General features: G+C 42.3%; 2 protein-coding genes across 6 annotated transcripts in view; one reads left to right on the top strand and one right to left on the bottom strand.

The window, feature by feature from the left end:
* The window catches only part of LOC126382360 (N-acetylgalactosaminyltransferase 6-like), a 166,402-nt gene that overhangs the window by 111,471 nt on the left and 27,500 nt on the right, over positions 1-27,431 (bottom strand). The window lies entirely within an intron of this gene.
* Positions 1-27,431, top strand: part of LOC126382334 (teneurin-m) — a 373,029-nt gene that overhangs the window by 342,007 nt on the left and 3,591 nt on the right. Inside the window, exons 5-17 of one of the 2 annotated variants that reach the window (XM_050032131.1) lie at positions 12,399-12,560; positions 13,689-13,988; positions 14,080-14,241; positions 16,215-16,492; positions 16,605-16,821; positions 16,921-17,325; positions 17,408-17,743; positions 17,833-18,040; positions 20,785-21,001; positions 22,263-22,439; positions 22,736-23,144; positions 23,236-23,488; positions 23,622-27,408. In XM_050032131.1, coding sequence (XP_049888088.1) covers positions 12,399-12,560; positions 13,689-13,988; positions 14,080-14,241; positions 16,215-16,492; positions 16,605-16,821; positions 16,921-17,325; positions 17,408-17,743; positions 17,833-18,040; positions 20,785-21,001; positions 22,263-22,439; positions 22,736-23,144; positions 23,236-23,488; positions 23,622-27,408 — 6,911 coding nt within the window. Of the gene's footprint in view, positions 1-12,398; positions 12,561-13,688; positions 13,989-14,079; positions 15,811-16,214; positions 16,493-16,604; positions 16,822-16,920; positions 17,326-17,407; positions 17,744-17,832; positions 18,041-20,784; positions 21,002-22,262; positions 22,440-22,735; positions 23,145-23,235; positions 23,489-23,621; positions 27,409-27,431 lie in introns of both variants that reach the window. The other variant, XM_050032130.1, reaches the window with a different exon arrangement.

Here is a 27,431-nt window from a genome sequence, read left to right as displayed (position 1 = left end):
CGGGTTTTTTTTATACAAAACCGGGCATAAAAACCAGGGTATAACCGTTGCGACCCGGGCGAAACCCCCGGAATTTCATTTGCAAAATTTTCTCTGACCGAAACGACGTTATAGGATACGAGCGAAACGTCTCTACAGTGATGAAGGACTTTACAGGCTACGTTCTCTAAAAAACACACAGATGGCGCTGTTCGGATTTAACTTGATAATTACCTATTTTTCGGGCTCGGGACATATAATTATTTAAAAAATATAATGTTGCTTGATAATTGGATCAGATACATACATAAACAGCCTATATACGTCCCACTGCTGGGCACAGGCCTCCCCTCAATCAACCGGAGGGGGTATGGAGCATACTCCACCACGCTGTTCCACTGCGGGTTGGTGAAGGTGTTTTTACGGCTAATAGCCGGGACCAACAGCTTAACGTGCCTTCCGAAGCACGGAATCATCTTACTTTTTCAGACAATCAGGTGATTCAAGCCTGAAAAGTCCTTACCAAACAAAGGACAGTCTCACAAAGTGATTTCGACCATGTCCCCATCGGGAATCGAACCCGGACCTCCAGATCGTGAGCCTGACGCTCTAACCACTAGACCACAGAGGCTGTTTAATTATATTGCTACCTACATTATATTGCTACATACATAATTATATTGCTACCTACATTGCTTTTCTTTATTTTGATCAGAATAACAATGGGTGGAAGATGTGTCTGGGTGTAATAACAAGGGTCATCATTTACCCCCAAAAAACGAATATGAAAGTTGCTTATGTCTGTTATCTATGAAATTAGAAGGTACAACAACCACAACAGGAATCTTTGCTTTAATCTTTTACCTATTATTTCTTTTCATTATCGATGTATAAACGCCATAAGATTGTAATCTTTTTCTTATCGTGTGGATAGAAGGTCGATTATCAAACCATAGTAATAGCTGTTAAGTATTTAGTTATAACCAGTTTGTTGGTTGGTTGGTATACTCATTTAGTTATAAGAGCGCCCACCAACAAACTGGTATAAGTTTGGCGAAATTATTTTTTAAGAAAAATTGTACCTTTTTTGGAATAAATAAAAAAAAAACATTTTGTTGCGATGATTGTTGGCATTCTATTGCTTATTACTTAATATTATTTATATTCTTAAATGCTATAAATAAGAACGTACTGTGCTCTCATATTACCTAATCTACATTCATATAAACTGTCGCTGTGCGATATAAGTTGGCTGTGTGGGTATTATTAATACTCCATTCCAGATTGATAATGCCAACATAGTTAACTTTTCAAAATAGTTCTCAATGTATGTGTCATAAATTTCCGTATGGCTTTCTGGCCGGCGAAATATTTGTACTAAATTCATTCTTGTATATTGTTGGACTGTGTCTGTAATACTGTAATTTATTAATGGGTAATAAAGACTTTTGAAATCAATCAATCAAAAAATAAAAAATAAAAAAACAACAATCAACATCTGTACAGCGGCGTCTATATTTTTTTTTGAGACGGAGGCCGGAAGGTCCCTCATTGTGGAAAGAAAATTAAATCGAAAAAATCTGACCCGGACGGGCCTTGAACCCGCAGCCCTTGACACCAGGACGAGCATGTTAACCATTACACCACCGGGTCCTCCTCCTGTCCATAATAGGTGATGAGCCATACATACATACATAAACAGCCTATACACGACTCACTGCTGGGCACAGGCCTCCCCTCAATCAACCGGAGGGGGTATGGAGCATACTCCACCACGCTGCTCCAATGCGGGTTGGTCGAGGTGTTTTTACGGCTAACAGCCGGGACCAACGGCTTAACGTGCCCTCCGAAGCATGAAATCATCTTACTTTTTCGGACAATCAGGTGATTCAAGCCTGAAAAGTCCTTACCAAACAAAGGACAGTTTCACAAAGTGATGAGCCATCGTCAAAATGCAATAATGTGTTACAAATTACTAGTAACTGCTAAATATTAAAAATCGACAATTGTCGACAAAGGCAGTCGTTTCATTAAACGTAAACCAGTAAATTGTAGCTCCAAACTCATTAGCGGTTAGCAAATAATTTATTTTGGCGCCAAGTTTTCATTCGGTCGGATAAGTGTGTTAAGCAACCCGCTACGGCTAAAGTGAGATACCGAAATAGCGTGGAATATGGTGATATGCGTACTATAAGACAACCTACCTACTTAATAGACTGTGACCATCAAGTATCACTATTTCAATCAAAAACATAACAAAACATGAACACCATAACTTCATTGGCTGAACCCATAAAGCAACACGGACCTCCGCGAACCTGTACCATACAGATAGCGTCCCCTTAAAGTGCTAAACAAAAATGCTACTAGAAAAAAACCAAGTGCAGTGTTTGCATTGTTAATTCTGCAGCCAAGGGAGCGAAGCACCTAATGACGTCATCCATCAAACTCGACATCACAGTTGCACACGACGCCTATATTCATGATAATATTCACGAAACATAGCAAATGTTTTGATAATGTCCACGTGATTATGTAACAGTTCATGCAGCTTGGAACCAACTGCATTGCAACTCTTCTCAAACCGACTTCAGGATATTCTTGTTTCATTGAAAATAAAGAACACTCAAAAGTCAAGGTTCTAGGTATTTTAGTTCTATGCTACAATCTATAATCTCCTCCTCCTCTATAATCTCCTCTCACCACTGCTCTCCATATAATTAACGCAGTGTCCATGGAATTGGATGTATTTGTTTGTACTCTGTCGAGATTCACGGTTGTCACTTTAGAGTACTTAAGTAGGTAAATGGAATTTAATTCATTGACTAATTTAAAATATCAATTGATTGTAGACATAATAATTTATTAATGTTCTAATTTCTTGACGTTTATTGTTTTTATTTATGGGAATTATTGATGATGTATTTGATTATTATTTTTGTTATCTATTGATTTATGTTTAGTTGTAATTGGATTGTATTAAGCATTATCGAATTGGGCCTGGCTTGTTATTTGTTTGTAAATAAATAATAATCCAGGGCGTCTCAAACTAACGAGAACAGGGATACTGCCAAACGCCTTTAATCCTCAAATCCTCAGGTATGGTTAAGCTGAATTTTCACAACAATTTACAGATGTATCCTTTAAATAATCGTCTATTAAGATTGCTATTCGTAAACGTAGCCTAAACCGCGGTAACCACACCCCATCTCAAGCTAAGGATCTCAATCGCACGCGTCGCTAAACTTTAAAGTGTCCAGAGACGTCCTAAACATACTCGCAACCCCACACGCGGAAAATAAATGGATCGTCTAGTCAATCCCAAAAAATGGGACATGGATCATCAATCCTTTACGCGTTTGCATCAAATATGTACACATAAGCGAAGAGGAGAGCGGAACGAATCGGAACATGACACATACGCGATATAACCCTCATAAAAACCTCTCGATAAAATATGGAGAGTAACGGATAGTGGGAAAAAAAAACTATTACTCGGGTCTTAGAAATGGATTCGGGGTCATCACATTGTGTCATCTCCCATATCGAAGGGCCATCGTTCGTCACCTCCACATTCGGAGCCGTTACTCACAAGATGGATGGCGGATCGCGCCCCGTTTCACTAGCCCCGTATCGGGTACGTTTACATTTGTAAATGGATTTTAAACTCGAGTGCTCGCTTGACCGTACGGGCTTTTTATCTCTCCCGAACCCCTTTTCCGTCAATCCGGCGACCTTTCTAACACTACATCAACACAAGATTTATTTGAACGGCAAAAGAAAACACAATTACATAAGTGCTCAAATACAGTAGTCATTAATTAGACTGAACTAATATTTGCGTTAAACCGAAAGCCACAATGCGCCAAATATGTTAATATTGTTTGCTTTAGATAAATTTGAATTCATCTAGTTGCGCGTCTCCCGACACAGATGATGCAGGGCGGCTATGAGCGGTGTGATGTGTAATAATTGCATATATAAATCAAAATGACATGCATTTAATCGAGGGACCTTGCGAACCCGACCGGAAGCCCGAAGGGGCCCATCCTTGAGGAAAAAAGTGTAAGAAAAGAACCCTCGCTAATGCACACAGCGCTATATCTATTTGGGTACAAAGGGCCCGGAGTGTGCTTGACCTCTAGATGTATTTCCGTCGGGTCGTCCCGACTTGTTTGCCGGTAAGACGTTCGGCAAATTTCGTGAAATAAGCAGATGTCGGAGTAGAGAAAACAAACAAGAAAGAAATATCCGCAAACGAAAGCAAATCTTTGTGTTTTCTTTCCATAATACATTTTATTAAAACACGCCGCTACCTGGATAAGTGACGAGAATACACGTACCTACTGTATGAAGCGAGACGCTCCGATCATAATCGTGATTTCGTTTCGGAAACGCAAAGGTATTAGAACAAAGTTGGGGATAATTAATCAAATCGCGAAGCAAACGAAGCAATTAAAAACAAAAACGCAACATGACAGCGCACCTGTCAACGTCACGTCAAGTCCCAAGCGTGCCGCCATTTCATTTTAAAATGCAAATAACCTCAAATGGAGGGTGTAACCCGATCCGTCCCGAGCCGACTCAACGCAGATTTATTTCATACGCGATATGATTTTACCGCAATTGAGTGCCCTCATCGGCTTACCTAACCCCGATGATAACCGCTGCACCGTCAGCGGCGTCGATCGTTTTTTTTTACTAGAAGGGTTCACGGCCAATTACGCAAAGAAAATGCACATTTTTCCGCGGTATAATAGTGGCCCTTGTCTGCGGGAGCGTGAATGAGCCACTCAGTCGGTGTCGAATACCTCTCCACAGATTCAAGATGGCGGCGGTGCATCAAGCAGTGACAAATGCGCATCGCACGCGGTCGCACCCGCGCCCTCACCGCTCGCTATTTGCAAGATTTTTAGCTCCAGAACTCAAGGGGAGTTGCTAATTAGCCCATAATAATAGCGAATCGAGTTACGCATCGAAACGAAAAAAGTTGCACGAGACGATGAATCCTTTTGTGCACAGCTCGGTCGGAGCGACGTTGCGCCAAATAGACATAAATGGATGAACAAGTACCCTTTATCGAGGACGGCAATTTCGCCATTGAACCGGCTTTGTGCATTATAAATATTACCGGCATATGACCGGATGGTTCGATTCTCGAGCACAATGGAGCCACGATAAAATAGCGGACTGCAGAGTTTAGTATGCTTCCTTTAAATATTTAAGACCGCATTTCCCGCGACTCGAAAGGAGGGCTGAGCTATCGATTACGTCGATACTCGGAGGGATTATTGCCGGATAGTTATCCGCGTAAGAAACGTCCATCAGGAGCGTAATTTGGATATATGCGAATCCCCTCTGGTCGGCGCGTAATCGCGTAAGCTCAATGACCCGCGAGGGGTGCGGGGCGCGCGGGGCGGGGGGCCGCGGGGCGCGCATCATCAATCTCTATCAGGGCACCGCCGACGGCGGGCTCACGCTTCCGCTCCTGAAAAAAGCGGCGACGAAAAATATGACCGCTTCCGTGTGGACACGTGGCGCGACATGTCTCCCCGCTGAATAAATTTCCTCAGCACACGTCACGCTTTTTCCCCGCCGGTGGAGACGCAGACACGAACCGGGAGATCGCACTTTTTCGCCCGCAGATCCCGCACGTCATAACTGTGGCGTGGCAGCTGAGAAATGGTCCTCCATCATCCAATTCGCGCTCCGGCGAAACGTCCCGATAATAAAACGTGATGTATCCGCGACATTAATATCTACCCCGCCTTTGATTACACCCACCAAATTACATTGTTATAGAAGCAATTACACAAAACATTAATTTACCGCTTGAATCTCGTTTGTGAATCGTTCATTAGCGGCGGGGGGAATCGGGCCGATACGAAAAGGAAACTTTTGACAAAAGTTAAGACGTAACGGCAAATGAATCTGCATTATTCCGTCCCTCGAGAGGAGACGCGGCTCTTCAGATAAGACAATTAAATAACTATCTCGGCCCATTTATCTGTTGAAGTTGGTTTTGTTTGTTTCTATTAGACGTAATTAATGCTTTCGCGGACGGGTAAAGGTTAATGAAGTCAGCGGCGGCTATCGGGCATCTGTGAGTGACGACCTCCCCGCGCCGTCCGCGGCTGTTGTGTCGCCAGCCGACCACCCGGACACGCGAACCTTACCTGACATGTCGCCTTCCCTAACCCGACCAACGTAGCTATAAAAATCTACCCGAGTTTATTAGTATCATAAGCTGGACGTCTCGCACGCTCACGGCGGCGCAGGTTGAATAGCGGCCGTAATGAAGCGTCTTGAAGAAACTTCACAGACACTACGCCCCTTATGAAAAATCTATTGAGGCTGGTTCGCAGTCCGTAACTAATAAACATTCCAGCCGGCCCGCCTTACAAGCTGCCCATCTCTCGGACTGGAAACAAAAGCCGCAGCCGCAGCCAGCTATGTGGACAATGTCACGGTCTATATAACGTCGTTTCTCATCCGCCCGCTCTTTGCACCTCGTCTAATATCGAATGGAATTTCCCAATTTCGGGTGCCCTTATCGACGAACCCGATGACACCTATGAATCTTAGTCGCACTCGAATCCCTTCCCCTTGAGATCCATCTCCGCGAATCAGTCAGCGGCTAACTGCATTCTTCGGCAGACAGCTAATTTGGCCCCCCATTTACGTGTAAGTCGGGCATCTATCACGGCGGCGTCTCGGCATTTCTTCCAATTTACCAAGTACTACTCCTCTATCGAAAGATTCAATGAATGATAACGAGCCTAATAAATACGGAGTCGGCTCCCCAAATGGCTGTAATTAATTTAATGGATTTAGACAAAGAAATATGTACAATGAGATAGTGAGATTAATGGTGCACCTTCACGTTGTTTTGACCATTAGCGGATGGTGGATCAGGCAGGATATTCTGTTACGCGGCCGCGGAACGCCGCCGAGCGGCGCGCCCGCGCCCGTCTTGCTGTCAGACACTTTATTTTTTCTCCATTTACTTGTAAACACTAATGAAGGTGCGTCCAGCGAGCTTTCTAACGAGCAGAGGTAACGTTGCTTCTAATGATACCGGCATCTGCAATCAAACTAAACTCGACTTATTCGCCTTACAGGTTTCTTTTAAAACAACCGTGGGACGTTTGTACTCGTTGATTTCAATTTCTAATGTAACGCTGTATGCAGATTCCAGGACGTTTCCTTGTTTACTTTGCGGATGTTACCCTAGACAATGCATTAACATAACGGCCTATAAAAACAGTGCGAGCGGCTCGAAGGAAGGGTAGGTTGTATCTGAAATCAGCGCAACATAAATTAGCGGACAGGTCGCGTGACGGGCCGAGTTAGCCGTCGTCTCCTTATCGGCGGCGGAAGCCCAGCTAACCGCTCCATATATTCTTCAACCGCAAAAAGTTCGGCCTAAAACCTTCCGTAAAAAAGTTCACATTTCCCTAGCACAACCGAAGTAAAATGAACCTCTGAATTTGAGCTCTATTTATACGCCAGACGGTCCGAATCGGGGCTGCAACAATGAGAATAGTAACAACAAATAAGGTAACATTGCCAGTATGTCAACATAAATAAAGCTGAGTGTCCTTTAACGAAGCAGACGTTGATGTTGGGACACTAATAAAGGTTGTGTACGAGAAAGTGGACTTTATTGTAGTGGGGTTAAAACTGAAATTGGCGGGCGGTGTCGGTGGGGTAGTAAATGAAGGTTGCTCGGTGGTAGTGATATGGGTGGACTTCCTTTGTCTGGCAATCTTATCAGCGCGCGTGGCCACGTCTTGACATGATACATTGCCCGACCTATACATTTACATCCGACTCGGGCTCTATCGAAGCAAACTTGCTAAGTTGGCTATACCTAATCAAGTGTTTACTATCTACTCCGCAGTAAGAGCACTTACTCCGCTGACATTATTACAGGACCTTTCGTCATTGGATGATAACATAACGTTCCTAGTTACGTGTTAGGCTATCCGTTAATCGCGAATATGGATCGGCGATATACACAAATCTGCTTTCAGCCCTAAAAGTGCTAAAACTAGAAGTTACTATTACGTAGAGCTCGCATCAATTAAGACCGCAGGCACATCAGCGCTTCGCAACACGCGACTTTGAAAGCGAAGGTTAATCAATCAAATTTAATAGAACGAATCATCTATACATTAAGAGATAAGCTGAATATCGGATTGGGATCCGGCCAACCGTGAGCCATCGATTAAAATGTACGCGTAATGACATTACGCAGGCTCCGATGGAGTACTGCTGCCCCGACCAACGAATTTAATGTCCGAGATTTTATATTTATTTCATGCCAACATATCTCAAAAACGTACAACGTCATGCAGAATCTTCTCTTGCAAATAAACAAAGAGATAGCTGCGAAACAATGTTTAGATTTTTATATACTGTATAAAAAATCCGCATCATTTACTTTTCCAATGTAACAACAGCGACCTAGGCCACTGGTGAAATAGTCCGTCCTCCGAAATAGTTCCGTCTTCTAAATCTGATAATGGAAGGAACCCCTCAAAGAGATCCGTACCGTCAAAATCGGGTCTACAAAAGCTCGCTTCGACCCGATCCCTTTCCCATCGCAAACTTGGAATACACCTCTTTCGACTATCGAAAAGTTCTCGATAATGGATTTGTTCGAGGACTCAATTGTTCCACGATGAATGGGTACTAATTAAAACGAAGTCACGACGATGCCGGACCAAGTTTCCGATTGTTTCCCAACTATAAATCGCGGCGCTGTGCTCTCATATAAATATTGTGCGGAGTTCCGCTCCTGCTCCCTACTCCCTGACCAACTTCGGTGCTAAATTTAAAATCGAAATTGGGGAATCGGTCCCGAGCCGAACGTGTGGCTCCGCTGTTTTTGCGCATAACTATTTGTAATTCCAATATGTTCGGTCATATAAATCTACAAGATGAAGATTTCTCGGTTGCGTTCTCAATCCAAATTCGAACCGAGACGGTAAATTCAAAATTGCTCGGGGAATGTTTCGCTTAACGAGTTTAAGATTGTGGGCACGTGTTGCCGTCGTGGCGAGATTGGCCAAATGTATGCCGCATCTATCGGCGCGTCGCGCGTCGCTCACACGCCTAGCTGGCTCATACATCAACGTCTCGAGTTATGAAACTACCTGGAAAGAGATATATTCTTGACAGTTTGCGCTTGACTCCACCATTTGCGGCGTAAATGCCCCTTGCGACTCGCGGAGTCACGGTATACCGCCAACATAATAAAATAACTGCACCAACTCTCCCTACTCGCAGAAACTATCGGCAGACCGCTACTAATCTTATTAAAAGAGTAATAGAGGCCGAATTAGCCCATTTTGTGGAACATTCACTACGGCAAACCGCAGTCTCTCTATTACGACCGACGTCTGCTTCCTCCTCGATACCAATAAGAAATCACGTTTGATCGGGCCTCGCCCGGCCGCAAATGAGCCGAAACACACCCCCTTTATCTTCCAATAAGTAAGCGAGCTTTGCTTTCCTTGTGAGGGACAATGTGAACTCTAAACGGGAAACAGGAGACTGGATGCCAGATGGCTCGAAAAATATAAAAATACATGAGCTGGAATATGGATAGTGGTGCCTGTCTGATTGTTATTCGGCTTTATGCATAGAGGAAGGAGTCGGATCAATAAATGATACGGGCAGTAAAACTGAGCGTCGAAAACTCCGCGTCCGAGCTGTAAAACTATGTTTCCGTTACGTAAACAAATCCCGAAAAGGCAGCGCGACGCAGCGCCACCGCCGGCTCCGCAGAAGCCAATTTTGGGAAACGTAAAACAGAAAAAAGAAGTTTGTTCCGGTACGCGGCGGCGAATCCCTCGACAGCGTTCAAAATCGCGTTCCCTTTTTAAAGTTGAGACGATTCGCGTAACGAGTGTCGAACCTCGAGCCCGGGGGCCCCCTGCCGGAGACGAAGTGTCCCCCGGAGGTGCCCCAGTAATTACCCACCATTACAGACAAAAGACACGACTCGCCCGATTACCATAATTCCCAGGGCCGGAGCCGGGATATAAATGGGCCACATTTTGTAGTAGCACGACGAGTGACGTGTGTATTAATGACTATACTTGTCCTCTTAAATTAGGTGAGGGATCTGGTGATTTAGTTTTTCATTGGCGGCGCGCGGATCGCGATAGGTAGGCTCGGCGCGCCGTTTATCGCCGCTCAATGAATCGCCCTGTTTAGTCCATGTTGAAACGCATTTTGTATGCAAATGACGTATTAACGGTGCTCCTTGATTTATTATTAGGAAACTTCGTGCTGATGGGTCATTTATTACCTTAAATTCTGATAGTTCGAAGCCATTAGTGGGGCACCCTTGGTAACGTTCAAATACATTAATTGATGTCTAATTGCTAACGAAAGAATCGCGTCAAAGGACGCGGCCACAAAGGGCGGGCGTTGCAATATTATTGAGACCTCGCCATTTTCTTTTCGGCAATGAAACTTGGGGCGATCGTGAAAAAAACAACACTAAAACCCTTTTAAAATTAATTGAGTTTTCTTGCGGCTACATCGGCCGGTACAATAAATTAATTAACGCTCGAAGGAATTCTTAAAATTTGTCGAGGATCAAAAGTTGGCTGGAGCGGGGTGCGGTGCGGGGAGATAATACTTCGATTTTCCATTAGCTTATATTAGCGATGGGAGAGGCAGGCGCGCCCCGCGGTTTGAGCAATGGCCCCCGATCTAATATATATTTCCTTCGCGAGCAACTACCGAAACACGCGATCTTTGATCCATTTGCATGGCCATCGCTGGGCTATTTGTTTACGAGCCATTACGGAGGCCAATATTCGCCCTTAATTGAATTTCAACTTGTGAAATTTCGTGGATGGAATTAATATTTTTTTTCTCTAATGCGCGCTCCGGCCGCGACCGGACGATTAATTTTGTTAAAGCTTTTAAAACTGCGAATGAGGTGGTTTTAATATTGTACACTCTGACTCAATCAATTTTCAGACTGATAATCTTTTCGGCCCTTATTCCAAATAATTTAAATGGAACTCAAATAGAAGAAAAGTATCCCCTCTTTTCAAATCAGTCGTACCTATTAAGGAAGATTAATAGATAAAATATCACGAAATAGATGATAGACTAATCATTTAAAGTACTCTGCCAATCTTAAAAAAAGACTTGAAATTGTATAGTCATGAGCATTATAATGTACCCACTTTAGGACTCTGTCGCACTAACATATTTGACATTTAGTGAGACTTACAGTTCAATTTGTCAAAAAAGTTAATGTGACATGGTACCAAAGTGTATACATATTAATGCTCGTGACCGTACCAAGGTTCTAAGAGTCGACAAAGACTGGTTTTATTTCAATAGCATCGCATCTGTACCCCCGAATGGGTTGGCAGAGGTGTATAAGTAGTATAGTCACCCACTCTTCGCCAGCTATGTTTTTAAGACCCATGTAAAAGGAGGTGAGCCTGGTGTCATTAACTGGACACAAATCCTTTAAACCACGTGATATCGATTATATACTTTTTCGATTCAATGGTTTAGAGCTTCAGCCGGGATTCAAACCCGTGACCGCGTCACGCGTTCTTCGAATAGGCTATCACGGATTCTTTCCATATTGTTATCAAAATAGCGTCGCACTTAAAACACGTTTCCCTGCCGATGTCAGGCATACCCTTTGCAGAGTGAACCCTTTGATCATAATTGCAAGTCAAACTTCCAAAGGATGTGATATGCCATCGACAGGAGAGCATAGGCTTTCCCTTGTCAACCGGAAGGATGAAACTTAGAAATAGTTCTACACACTAGAAATATCCGTCAACAACTTCCAGTTTACTTAATATCACAATTCTACCTCTAACGACCTCCGTGGTCCAGTGGTTGAGCGTTGGGCTCACGATCCGGAGGTCCTGGGTTCGATTCCCGGTGGGGACATATCACAAACATTACTTTGTGGTCCCTAGTTTGGTTAGGACATTACATGCTGATCACCTGATTGTCCGAAAGTAAGATGATCCGTGCTCCGGAAGGCACGTGAAGCCGTTGGTCCCGGTTACTACTACTTACTGATGTAAGTAGTCGTTGACGATTCAAAGTGTAACTATGTTACTTACTGAATAGAGATATATATTGCATTTGAATTTACATGAGCCATACATCAGTAGATGTAAATAAATAGCTAAATAGTCGTCACACGAGCCATGTCAAGGGCCTTTGGCGGCTTAATAGTAACCCTAACGCCAGGGTTGATGAGGTTGGTACTCCACCTCACAACACACACGATAGAAGAAGACCTCTAAAATGTTGTTTTGCCAGTGGGATGTTAGGCATGCCTTTTCAGTGTTAGGTTTCCTTCATTTTGTTAAAGCTAGAGCTAAAGTTTATTAAAAGCTACTTTTTGTCCACAGGTTGTCTGCTGGAAGGCTCGCGGCCCCCGCCTGATGTGCCTCCGCGCAACCCGACCATGTCTCGCCTGAACGGGCGTATCACCGGCAATCCAGCCGACCTCGCCGACTTCGAACCTTCGTGTCTAGTGCGCACGCCTTCCGGCAACTTCTATGTGCCTTCAGGTATGGATTCTTACATACTTACCATAGAGGAGGCAGAGACCATTTCCCCGATACCGACCCCGCCGGCGTGGTCGACGATTTCCCTCAATCAGCGCTTATCGCTATCGACCCACTAGGGTTGATTAATTCTTTCAAATATTCTTCCTCTCAGACGACGCCTTGAGCCGAGGTTCGCGCCCAACAGGGCACCCTCAGGCCTGTTGTCTTAAACGTTGTACCGGGTGAGAGCCTTCAGCGCTCCCCATTTGTCCGGCCAAGTAGTTAATTCCATCTGCGGCAAATCTACAATAAGTCACGTCAAAAAAAAAGATGTTTCACTTCTTTACAAAAAAAATATATTTCAGACTAAAGTTATCCATCAGATGTTTATCCCTCGCGCTTCTGGTCATAATATAACCGTTTAGGATAGCTTAACCATTTACCGCATTTAGAAATGAAACATAAAATGTATTTTACGTTGTTTGTCGAGCTAAATACAATAAATCGACGGATGTACTTTACTGCAATACCTATTCCGGCTGAGCGAATCATAACTCGAACGCAGTCATAAATTTTTCCATCTTTGGAAGCATTTAAAAGTTTTCGCCATAACGCCGGAATATAATTCCTGTTTTAAGGCTACAGTTTCTGGGAGCTCACTAAGTTATGTGACTCGAATACGATCGATATCATCTTATTAGAAGTCCTCGACAAACTTGTTAAAGACGCCATTAGATAAGCGTTGAACTTCAGACGGCCATTACTGTAGACAAAACATCATCAATACGCTGTTTTGCGAGCTATTACTCATTATGACCTTTTTAAATATCATTAGATGTTTTTTAAGTACTATAATTACTCTTGCTTAGCGATGTGATAAGTGCAGAATGATGTATTTTTTAAATGGAAACCGATTGTCATATTGAATTTCGAACTGGGAAATCCCGATAATCATTAATGTAAAAATAGTACAGTAGTCTCCGCACAAACGCGGTACCGCGAGCGTGCAGGCCTGATTTCAAGAGTTTATGACAACGCGCCGCGCCGCATCGAATTTCTGTTCGAACATTTAAAAATATTCCCATCTTGGAACGCCTTCACTGCCGCCTTTATATACACCTAGCTTATAAGCAATGTTACTGTTTCCAGGGGACATCCAGAAGAACCCGTCTATGGACTACAAGTCGAATTCGTCGTGTAGTAGTCCAGGCAAACAGGACAAGAGCACCCTTGAAAGGATGGACAGGAGTGAGCGGTCGCACCCTGCGTTTGGCGCGCCGGTCCCAGTACTCCCAGTCCGTAACAATCTGCGGGCCACGCACTTCCCTTCCAATGCGTCTCGGTTCCACTTCAGAAAAGACCTCTCCTCTAGATGTTCGTGGAAATGTACTGCAATAGTGTTTATAATACTCTTCGTACTTCTCTTAGCCATCGCTTCTTATATATCAGGTAAGAATATTGTTGTCTAAATAACTTTCACTACATTACGGTCAACTAGTTCTTCTAGTTCTTCAACTAACAAAAGCTTCTTCGTTTCCAGCTTCATATTTCGTCAACTGGTCATATCAGAACGCAAAATCGTGTAATGTAGTGGTTGGCGAATCAACGGAGACATTCCCAGCGTCTAAAGCGACGACGCTGGAGTCAGCAAACAGATCTTTAGTCAGCAGACCGCACCAAAACTCGCCGTCTTCCGGCACAGGTAAAGTCGACCACCCACGCCGTCGTAGAAGCGTAGATGGGCATGCTTCTATACCACCTTCTGTTTCTATGGACTCTTCCACTGTAGATATGCATGAACTAATCACCACGCCTCCTGTGGACACTGTTAGCTTAGTGCATGGTGTGGTGTCGGCTTCGGGGCCTGAAACTACGGACGACGAAGGTAAAGCTTCAAGCGGTGTTGATAATCCAACGGCTAATATTGGTGACCTAACAAATAATGAGCTTGACGCAACGTTTAGTGAACCCGATGGAAAAGAAACAACTGACTCTGTTCTAATCGTTTCTGCAAAAACTGAGGAAATTCCGATTGTAAACACTACTGAAATTTCAAATGTAAATAACCACAGTGACCTGGGAGCAAATAATACAATTAAACCTAAAGAAAATATAACTGAAAAACCTAGTGTCAATCATCCTCCTGAAATCATACCTACTGAAACGACAGAAAAACAAAAACCACAAAACAATAAAGACGACATTGCCTACGATCCCGATTCCATGCAAGGAGATTCGTTTCCATCGATTTATGCATATGGCGTTCAAAAACTTCAATATCTAAAATTACTAACCAGGCTTAACCAAGTCAGTGAAGAACTACACATTAGCTCCAATGAGTCTATTGAGACGGATGACGAAATCGACAAGTTGCACTACGACAACGATAAAACAGTCAAAAAAGTTGAAACTACCACCTTACCCAAAATAACTACTAATGTACCAATTACTAAGACAGAAACTACTGAAACAAGTAAACCTACCACAGAAGAGACTATCATTGTCACGACACATAATCCTCCTCCAGCACCGATTGAGCATGTCGTGACTACACCACCGAGTGATACTAACTCTAACCCTGTTGTAAATATGTCTACTACCACAGAGGAAAACATTCCTACTGAAGATGCTACTGTAACGTCTGCCGCTGATTCCAAAACCTCGGATTTAGCCGTTAACGCTAAACACGTAATGATTAATCTGACAATCTCCGCGGATGGTTCTCAGAATTCTGATTACAAACCACTTTATTCCTTAACAGTGAGAGTTCCAACTGACGGCGACACAAATGAAATTCCAACTGTGAAAATAACACCAATGGATATCGAACCTACACAGCCTACGAATTTCAATAAGCCTATGACTATAGAAGGTGTTACTAAAATAAGTAAACCAGTAAACACTGAAGCCGATTGGGGAGGAAGTTGTGAATGTTCGTGCCCTGTATGCGACGGAAACAATTCTCCAGATGACTTTTATGATGATGAGTATGGAAGTACAACCGTGCAAACAGAAACAGACAAAGCCACTGGTAGAGTAGAAAACGTTACAGAAGTGACCTCTACTTCCAGTGACCTTTATAGCACAACAGAGTTAGTAACGGAAACTGAAAACTTTGAAACAATTGCTACAGCAACTTGGAGTGACCTAACCGAAACAACAAGTGATTTCACAACAGAATCAGATGCAACAACTGATGGTTTATCTACAACTGAAGTCCCAAAGTGCGTATGTCCTAAGGTTAAGCCTCCACCCATTCTCATTCTGGAAGGTGAGGTCACTGAACTGAATATTAAATCGACGAATAACAAAACTTACTAACGCTCACCAAAACCATCGTGTATAAAAACCTTGTGTTTAACTAACTAATCTGCATGTATTGTCACTTCTATATGGAATGGGGATTATTTTCGAAGTACGGGTTTCTTTTGCACGCACAATCTTGCACTAAAATAAAACATTAAGTTTATTGTATGTAATGCGCGTAGGTAATACGTAGATGTAGTTACTTTAAGCAGAATTTATTTTATCACTGTAGAAATGTAGACAAAATGTATTTCAATGTAGTTATTTTCACCACATTGTTGCATGTAGTATGCTGCAGAAATAAGCTTTAATATATTTCTTATTCAATTAAGATTGACATCATACTAACAAAATTTTCCGTGTTTGTAGGTGCGCGAACATTCCCCGCGCAAACGTTCCCACCTGATGGAACGACGTTCAAAGAAATTAATTTAGGTGAAAAAATATCAAATGAAATCCCTCCATATAGTTACTGGAACGTGCAGTTCTATCGTTCAGAAGCCTCTTACGTGAGGTTCGACTACATGATCCCGAGAGGAGCATCGATAGGGGTCTACGCAAGGAGGAACGCTCTTCCGACGGTGACGCAATACCACTTCTTGGAGGTTCTGAGCGGATTCAAAGCGCGGACGACGAGGGCATCACATGTGAGTATCCCATACCTGATTATACATATATCACAAACGTCTTTGCTATACTGGCACCGAAAGTGACTATTTGACAACCGAAATCTGAGTCTCAAATAAATATCTTCCACAGCCATCGGTGAAGAAAGAAATAACACACTACATGGAACAAGGCCACTGGTTCCTTTCCTTGTACAACGATAACGGCGATCCCCAGGAAGTCTCATTTGTTGCTATTGTAGCTGAAGACATGACCCATAACTGCCCCAACGGTTGCTCTGGTAAAGGAGAGTGTTTGATGGGACATTGTCAGTGCCAACCTGGATTTGGAGGCGAGGATTGCAGTGAAAGTAAGTTTAAGCATTCGTCTTCTTACTACATTAAAAGTTATTCTTGTCGCATCTTATTCACGTATGAATATTAATTTATTGTTTTAATTTTTTTATCAGGTGTATGTCCAGTCCTATGCAGTCAACGAGGCGAGTACATCAACGGAGAATGTCAATGCAATCCAGGCTGGAAAGGCAAGGAATGTTCGTTACGCCACGACGAATGTGAAGTCCCAGACTGCAACGGTCATGGTCATTGCGTCAATGGGAAATGCTCTTGCGTCCGAGGATACAAGGGCAAATTCTGCGGTGAAGTCGACTGCCCTCATCCTACCTGCTCCGGTCATGGCTTCTGTATCGAAGGTTCCTGCATCTGCAAGAAGGGCTGGAAGGGTCTGGACTGCGCTACCATGGATAAGGATGCTCTACAATGTTTGCCAGATTGCTCCGGACACGGCACTTTCGATGTGGACACGCAGACATGCACTTGTCACGCCAAGTGGTCTGGAGAAGATTGCTCCAAGGGTAAGTTCAAGCCCGGTCAAACGGATTGCTAGTTCTTGTTAAAATGAATAAATTATACAAATGTCTACTATTCATTTTACAGAGGTATGCGACCTAGACTGTGGTCCCCATGGACGATGCGTTGGCGAGTCTTGTGTCTGCGATCCCGGATGGACTGGCGAATTCTGCACTTCAAAACTCTGCGACGCAAGATGTAGCGATCACGGCCAATGCAAGAATGGAACATGTCTCTGCGTTTCTGGTTGGAATGGAAGACATTGCACTTTAGAAGGTTGTCCACGAGGTTGCGCTGGTCACGGACAATGCAGAGTGGCTAATGATGGACACTGGGAGTGCAAGTGCTTCGATGGTTGGGACGGTCCTGACTGTACCACTTTGAAGGAACAAATATGCGATGACGCTAAAGACAACGACAAGGGTAAGAAAATTTAATCGTTTAATACACTCACCTTATCAATTTGCAATATCATTACCTTTTTAACACAAACGACTAATTATTTTATCCAGATGGCCTAGTTGATTGCGAGGATCCAGAATGTTGTCAGAGCGCCGCCTGTAAGGGCAGCCAGTTGTGCGTATCCTCACCGAAGCCGACAGACATCCTCCTACGCAAGCAACCTCCGGCCATCACTGCCTCCTTCTTCGAGAGGATGAAGTTCCTCATCGATGAAGGTAGTCTCCAGAACTACGCTAAACAGGAAACATTCAACGAAAGGTAAGATTAAATGTTCGATGTTATTCGTTACCTATAAGGTCAGCAAACACGAATCAATTAGCGTTAATGAAGTCATCGACGTTCAATGACTCTGGTTACTGCATAATCATATAAAAAAATAACATCATTATGTACTAACATTAGAAGAAGCTGAAAACAATAAAATATTTGTTATTATAAGATACGCAATGTTGTGCCCCAGTCGATCCCCATGTTTATTTACATAACGAGTGTTCCACAATGTTATCCTTTCTTTTCCTAACACCTGTTTTACCCTAAATAAACGTTTTATTTATTTTTATATCGACGTCAATTGGAAATTTGTTAACACCTAATCAGGCACTTGCATGTTCGTTATTTTGTTTCCCTGTGTCTCCTATACCAGTAACATTTCTTCTTCCAAATTAATATTATTGTATCCAATGATGATACTTACTCATTGTTTATTTCTCTCGCCTTTCTAACGCTGCGCAGTATGTTTTGGAATCACTTCAATACGAGGTAAGAGAGTACCAAAGTAGGATTGTGTGTCTTTATCTTAGTTATTATTTATTACTAAGTATATATTCTTGATTGGCAAATATATTTATATATATCTTACATTACGTAAAACTGAATGCATGCTGTGTTATTGTTGTACCTAGTTGTTTTACTGTGTCCTGTGAGTTTTGTGTTCGCTTTTTATTTTATAATATAAACACAGTTTTTCATCAGAATATGTAGGTAGTATCATTGGTTTTTGACCAAGTAGAAATACACTTCTCATCAAAAAAATCGAAACACTTCCGTTTTCATTGTTTCTGTCCGAATTTAACACAAAAAAGAATTCATACGATGAAAAAAAATACATAAATGTATAGCTGGCAGTTTGGCCATTACAGTAATAAGCGAAAATTCTAAATTCAAAATTAGAATTTCATTTGTTTATCTTATAAACGAAATGAATCACTGTTTTGAGACAAATGTGTGTTTAGGGTTGGAGTACATTTAGCGTTTAAAAACTAAAAATTGGCGCCTATCCTTAAACTTTTTGTTTTTTATTTCAATACTGTGACTTTGGGACGTCTGAAAAAAGGTTTTTTTTTCTAAAACGTATGGATACTTCGCCCACAGAAGCCGCCCAAGTTGTGGCATTGCTGGATTCTGGCCTTAGTCAGCGTGTTGTGGCTGCAAGACTGCATCTAAGCCTGTCATCTATTCATAGAGTCTATAAACGTTATCGGGAGACTGGTTTGTTCACGCGCCGTTCGGGATCTGGCAGGAATCGGGTCACTTCTGAGCGAGATGATCGATTTATTGTAACAACTTCTTTAAGAAATCGACGCCTTAACGCTTTTCAACTGCAGCAGCGGCTTCGTGTTGTACGAGGGGTGGCTGTAAGTGACTCTACAATTAGAAGAAAGTTGAAGGATCGTGGACTGGTACCGCATAAGCCAGCAAATGGGCCGAAATTAACTGCAGACCATCGAAGAGCGCGCCTTAACTTTGCACGTGAGCACCTAAATTGGTCATACCTACAGTGGAGCAAAGTTCTCTTTTCTGATGAGTGTAAAATTATGCTGTATGGTAACGACGGAAGGAACAAGGTCTACAGAAGAGACGGAGAACGCTATGCACAATGCTGCATTGAAGAAAAGGTCAGCTATGGTGGCGGTTCGTGGACGGTTTGGGGAGGAATCAGCGCCGACGGTAAGACAGAGCTTGCTTTCGTGTCTGGGCCACGTCTGCCTGCATTAAACTGTCATCGGTACGTCGAAGAGTGTCTCGAGCCTCATGTGATGCCCTATGCACATTTTATTGGCAACGGCTTCATATTCATGCACGACAATGCTAGGGCTCACACCGCGGGCGTCGTACGAGATTATCTTAACGAAGTCGATATCTCTATTATGGAATGGCCAGCAAGAAGCCCGGACATGAATCCCATTGAACATCTGTGGGATGAATTAAAGAGACGAATTCGAGCAAGAGATCCTGCCCCAGAAACACTTAGCCAGCTGCAAGATGTAATCCAAGAGGAATGGGACAATATACCACAGCATGTGATCGTGACTCTCATCCGATCGATGAAGAACCGTATGGAAGCAGTAATTAGAGCTCGGGGAAGGAATACAAGTTATTAAATAAACGTTTTTTAGCTTTTTTTTTCATTTACGTGTGTTGTTTTATCCATTTCCTTTATACTCCATACGGAATAAAAATGACTCATTTAACAAAATACGAAACCTATGAAAAATTCATTTAAATTTAGAACATTAACATTAAGATTTGATAAGCTCATATTACTCACTATTAAACGACATTTAACATTTATTCCTAAATGTACACATTTTTCTGATAATCCTGACAAAACGTAAACTTGCAAGGTGTTTCGATTTTTTTGATGAGAAGTGTAGATCAAAACAAAATAAAACTAGAATTTGAAGAATTATGAAGCCCGAAACCATGGGCATTATTAGCGGTAGATTAATAGTAATTCAACTTATTACAATACCTACCTATAGAGTATCAGAGTATCTAACGACAAAATACTTAGCAAGTGACATTATTGCAAACAAAATCCTAAATGCAGAATGCAAAGCATGATCACATACCATCCACTTTACAGCTAATAGAATCCAAATAATTTACACGAATAATACCGCTTCCAAATGCATTGAAACAGAAAAGCGGTGTAAATTTTGACAAGTTTTTAGCATCTTTTGGTTGAATCTCTTCATCAATATTATCAATTACGTTTCCAGTCGGTCTGCGGTTATCCGAGGTCGTGTTGTGACTTCCCTGGGCTCTGGGCTTGTTGGAGTTAGGGTGTCCACCTCCACTCCCCTGGAAGGGTTCACATTGACCAGAGAAGACGGGTGGTTCGACCTTTTAGTCAACGGAGGAGGCGCAGTGACACTGCACTTTGGAAGAGCGCCGTTCAAACGATCCTCGCAAGTTGTCTTCGTGCCTTGGAACGAGGTTTGTATATGTGTAAACGACCATCAACCATTTTTTTACTACTAATGCGTATGTCATCAATATGTACACCTGAAGAACTATTCTATATATCAACGTAATAAGCTGGTTTCCAACTAGATAAATCAGTTACTACCTATGGAATGTATATGAAAAAGCACACTGTGACATCATAAACAAACGTGATAAAATGTCGGACTTATTATTAAATTTTTCTTCATTAAATTAATAAATAAGTTAAATAGAAAAAAGGAAATGTTTTCCGTTAGTTTTAGATCTGTCTTTATTTAGTAATCAGAATTTCATAATTAATCTCAAAACCGACCCAATTGTCAAAGATAAACTTGACGAAGGTAAAATTTATAAAGTAAAATTGACTTTATCATTACAAAATGAATTTCATTTTGTTCTTTGACAGATCTCAGTTATTCACCGAGTCATAAAACGAGCTTACATTCCTTCCATAATCCACTGTATAAAGTATATACACTAAGTGAGACTAAAATTATCATCAACCAGTCAACTTTGAAGAACAACAATAAGCGAAGACGATTATGAGACAGACGTATAAATGCAGGAAAATATTTTTATAATGTTTGCAGTAATGTGTAAAGCTGCCGTAATAATATAGTCCATAACGCGAGGACATCAAAAAACTTGATGCAGTAGGTAGCTTATAAACTTAAATGACGCGAGTTAACACAAAGCGATTTTAATTTTTTCGCAGACATGCAAACTCGCGATTAAAGTGGCATTATGATTTTCAAGTCTCAATTTTGCAATTTGTATAAGGTTTGCCCCTAGTTATTTATGCACCTGCAATTATGCACTGAACGACGTTGTGATAAAGTTCACTTTTAATTTCGAGGAATCCGTTCATTCTTATGTTCGTTATTGTTATGCTACTGTAAAATGCAAACGTAAAGCTAATTACGTTCTTACGTAACGTGTATTATATAGAAAAATTGAATTATATTACTTACATTAATTTAATATAATACGAGTACGTGTAAAGAAGAAAAATCTCTTTCTAAATTACAAACACGAAGGATTTTTAAAAGTTTTATTTTTTAATGTGCTTAGGAAAAACTCACAAAGAGAAAATAAGTAAAAATGTGGCTCGGACGGATCGAAAACTTCGCATGAAAGACCAGGCGATACTCGTCCCAGCTTGATAAAAGCTACGGGATCGAATTTTATCCAAATCAAGAAAAAGTGTTTTAACAAAGGAGTTTTAATTTAAAATCTAAAATGTTCATTCCAGGTGGTGATAATCGACTCGGTAGTGATGACAACCGCTGACGAGAAGGCTGGTATGGGCCCTCCCCAGGCGTGTCTGGCTCACGACTATGACGCCATGAAACCAGTGGTGCTGGCCACATGGAAGCATGGGTTCCAGGGTGCTTGTCCTGATAAGAGCGCGATCTTGGCTGAGTCTCAGGTATGATTGAAAAACTATTTTCTTTATGGAGATAAAAAAAATATTTTGTTTACCTAACATAGTCAATATCATCATGAATATCAAATGGTGTTACAAATCAATCAGTACCATGACCAAACAATAATCTAAAACATTGTAAAAATACGGTTTCGCTGCGTTGTAAGTCGGCAAAATCAAGATACAACGGTAGTAGTAGAATACCAAAATGCCAAATTTAAAATGAATATAACCTCAACTCAAACATATTTTCTTGAGTTCGCTCAGAACTTTTTCTTAATACCTGTGTTAATTTTCAGGTGGTTCAAGAAAGTCTTCAAATCCCCGGCACTGGGCTCAACCTGGTCTATCACAGTTCTCGTGCTGCCGGCTACCTGTCCACCATACAGCTCCAACTAACTCCTGAGAAAGTCCCACCGACTTTAGCGCTCATCCATTTGCGAATTACAATCGAAGGCATCTTGTTTGAGAAGACATTTGAAGCAGACCCTGTCATCAAGTTCACATATCCTTGGAACAGACTGAATGTCTACAGACAACGAGTGTATGGAGTCACAACAGCTCTTGTGAAAGTTGGATATCAGTACACGGATTGTAAAGATATCATCTGGAACGTACAAACGACGAAGCTGAGTGGTCATGACATGAGCATCTCCGATGTTGGTGGATGGAATTTGGATATCCATCACAGATACAACTTCCATGAAGGTGAGACAGCTACATAGATTAAAATCTAAAGACCGCAACACACAAATTAACATGATTGAATATTTTTCTAACCATACCGTATTTGTTTCAGGAATCCTACAAAAAGGCGACGGGACAAACATTTATTTAAAACATAAGCCTCGTTTGATAATCACGACTATGGGAGATGGTCGTCAACGTGCTTTGGAATGCGGCAATGAATGTTCCGGATCGGCGAGCAAGCAAAGACTACTGGCACCTGTGGCATTAGCTGCAGCGCCAGATGGCTCTATCTTTGTTGGAGACTTCAACCTCGTTAGGAAGATTAGCACCGATGGAACTGTACGCACTGTGGTCAAATTGAAGTGAGTATACTTTTGCATTTTTTCTGTTGATTTAAAGCGTGAATAAATAGTGCAATAGATCTACTCCTACTTTGTTATTTCTAAGCAAATAAAAAACCTTAATATTAAATTTCATATTTTTTTATTGTTCCAGTGCCACTCGAGTGTCCTACCGCTATCACATGGCTCTGTCACCACTTGATGGCACCCTCTACATCTCCGACCCTGAATCGCATCAAATCATCAAAGTCCGCAACACTGACGACTACAGCGACCCAGAACACAACTGGGAAACAGTCGTTGGTTCTGGCGAGAGATGTCTTCCTGGAGATGAAGCGCATTGTGGCGATGGAGCACTAGCCAGAGACGCTAAACTCGCCTACCCGAAAGGTGTGGCAGTGTCCATCGACAACATCTTGTACTTCGCTGACGGCACCAACATCCGCATGGTTGATCGTGACGGCATAATCACAACGGTTATCGGAAACCATATGCACAGGGCGCACTGGAAACCAATCCCTTGTGAAGGAACACTCAGCGTTGAAGAAGTGCACTTGAGATGGCCAACAGAACTCGCCATTAATCCTTTGGACAACAGCTTGCATATCATCGATGATCATATGATTCTTCAAATGGCTCCCGATGGCAGAGTAAAAGTCATAGCTGGTAGGCCATTGCATTGTCCATCGCCATTAACTGGCATTGATATGGAACTTGCGACCTATGCTACATTGGTTATGCCACAAAGCATAGCCTTTGGTGCTGCTGGAGATTTGTACGTCGCTGAGAGTGATTCTCAAAGAATCAACAGAGTTCGTCTCATCACAACTGACGGAAAAATATCCCTATATGCTGGCGCTGAGTCGAAATGCAACTGCTTAGAGAGAGGCTGTGATTGCTTCGAAGCTGACCACTTCTTGGCGTCTAACTCGAAATTCAATACCATCTCAGCTGTGATCGTAAGTCCAGACGGGATAGTCCATATCGCTGACCAAGCCAACTACAGAGTACGTTCGGTAATGGCCAGCATTCCTGACGCAAGCGGAACACGAGAGTATGAGATTTATTCGCCAGATACCCAAGAGATTTACATCTTCAACAGATTCGGACAACACGTCATGACAAAGAACATTCTGACTGGCGAAAACAACTACGTTTTCACGTATACCGTCAATACCAGCAATGGAAAGCTTAGCACTGTCACCGATGCAGCTGGCAACAAAGTCTTCTTACTTCGAGATTACTCCAGTATGGTCAATTCCATAGAAAACACCAAAGGTCAAAAGTGCAGACTAAAGATGTCCAGAATGAAAATGTTACAAGAACTTAGAACACCAGACAATTTTAACATGACTTTTGACTATCACGGCACAACCGGTCTTTTGAAGGCCAAATACGATAGCACAGGTAGAAGCTACATCTATAAATATGACGAATTTGGAAGACTTACATCAGCCGTGACACCAACTGGCAGAATCATCAACTTGACATTCGACCTTAGTCTCAAAGGCGCTACTGTGTTAGTAACCGAAAATAACAGGAAGCCCATATCAATCTTAATAAAGGGTTCTTCAGTTAATACTAAAATTGGTGAAGCTGAGAAGAAGACGATCATATCAACAGACGGAAGTATTTCTTCAAGCATGCCTTGGGGTCATATAATATCTACCGACACCGTTCCCTACACAATTCTGTCAGAAATCGACCCGATTCTTGGAGAAAGCTACCCGGTGCCAGCCAAGCAAAGAGTTGAAGTAGGCGGCGATCTAGCGAATCGATTTGAATGGCGATACTTCTTACGACGCTTACAATCTAACAAAGGAAAGTCCAGTAAGGCTGTTGCCCAGATCGGTCGTAAACTTCGAGTTAATGGTGAAAACCTCCTCACACTTGAATACGATAGAGATTCGTCTACTGTTGCTGTGTTTATGGACGATAAAGTCGAACTTCTAAACGTGACATACGATAGAACAGCTAGACCTGTAAAATGGGGCCCGAGAAACGACATCTTTGCTGAAGTGGAACTGGAATATGACAGATTTAACAGACTAACGAAATGGAGTTGGGGAGATCTCAACGAAACCTACGGATTCGATAGAGCTGGAAGGTTACATGAAATCAGATACGGCGATGGCTCGTCTTTGGCGTACTCATTCAGAGATATGTTTACAAGTCTGCCATTGAAGGTTACTACACCGAGAGGCAGCGACTATCTACTCGATTATGATGACTCTGGCGCACTTCAAAACTTAACAACTCCACGAGGCCACATTCACACGTTTGCCCTAATGACGTCGTTAGGTTACTTCAAATATCAATACTTCTCACCAATGAACCGACATCCATATGAAATACTTTACAACGATGATGGCCATATCCTGGCAAAGATATTCCCTCACCAGTCCGGTAAAATCCTTTACGCTTACGATAGCACTGGCAAACTAGAAAATATTTTAGCTGGCGCCTCATCAATACGCTACGTGTATCACGAAAACTCGCATTTGGTAAAGAACGTTGAGATCACCGACCTAGACTATGAACTAAAACAGGATTTCAAATACCACGCCGGTATTCTTAAGGATTCAAAGATGAAGTTCAATTCTAAGAGCGGTTTAAACAACGGTCATTTCAAATACCAATACGATGGCAACGCTCGGCTCTCGACAATTGACGTAAATATCAACAGCAAGGAAATGCCGCAACTGAGACTCAAATACAACCAAAATCTCGGAAGTCTCGAGGCAGTTAGCGATCTGAGAATCTATAGAAATACTTTCAATCGTTCCGTCATGCAAGACACCAGCAAGCAATACTTCACAATCACTGACTACGATGACCACGGCAGAATTAAGACGGTTCTTATGAATATCAAATCTTTCGACGTCTTCCGTTTAGAACTGGAATACGACGTAAGAAATCGAATCAAAACCAAAAAGATGATGATTGGAGATACGTCTTCAAATGAACGAATCAGCTACAACTATGATGGTCATCTCATGGAAGTCGTTGGGTCTGAAGATGACTGGAAATATGTATACGATGAAAATGGCAATGTGATTGGTGTGATTGAGCGTGGTGAAAAGCGATACCTTGGCTACGACATTGGGGATAGAGTTGTTCAGTACGGTGATATCGAATTCAGCAGCTACGATGGACGCGGCTTCGTCATCAGACGCGGCGAACAAAAATACAGATACAACTCCAGAGGCCAGTTCGTGCATGCCTTTGAAAGAGAGAAGTTCCAAATGTGGTATTATTACGATGACAGGAACCGACTCGTCGCATGGAAAGATGATAAGAACAACGTTACTCAGTTCTTCTACGCTAATCCCCAGACTCCAAACTTGATCACACACATGCATTATCCGAAGGCAGAAAAGACCGTTCGTTTCCTCTATGACCAGCGAGACTTCCTTACCTGCATTGAGACTGAGGACCAACGCTTTTATGTTGCGACAGACCACAACGGCTCACCGCTGGTAGTGTTCGATGTCAACGGCGAGATTATAAAAGAAATCAAGCGTAGTCCATTCGGCAAGATCATCAAAGACAGCAATCCTGGTTTCTACGTCCCTGTAGACTTCCACGGAGGCATATTTGACTACAATACTAATTTGATCTATTTGGAGAACCGTCTGTACGATCCTGTGGTAGGACAATGGATGACACCGAGCTGGGAACACTTGGCGACGAAATTAAGTCTACCAACAGACATTTTCATCTACAGATTCAAGAACAACGACCCGATTAATAAGAACCAGAACGTTCCCTATATGACCAACTTGGGCAGTTGGCTGCAACTGTACGGGTATGACTTGAATAAGATGATGGGATCCAAGTACATCTCCGACATGATATTCTCACCGATGACGTCAGTAACTGCTCCTCAGCTGGCCCCTGATTTCGGTGTGATGTCTGGTCTCCAATGCATCATTGAGAAGGTGAGCAAAATACTTTTTCACTA

The sequence above is a fragment of the Pectinophora gossypiella genome, chromosome 4 (genome assembly GCF_024362695.1).
Source record: "Pectinophora gossypiella chromosome 4, ilPecGoss1.1, whole genome shotgun sequence".
Classification (NCBI taxonomy): domain Eukaryota; kingdom Metazoa; phylum Arthropoda; class Insecta; order Lepidoptera; family Gelechiidae; genus Pectinophora; species Pectinophora gossypiella.
The sequence above is the reverse complement of the archived record's forward strand: the minus strand, read 5'-3'. Positions and strand labels throughout refer to the sequence as shown.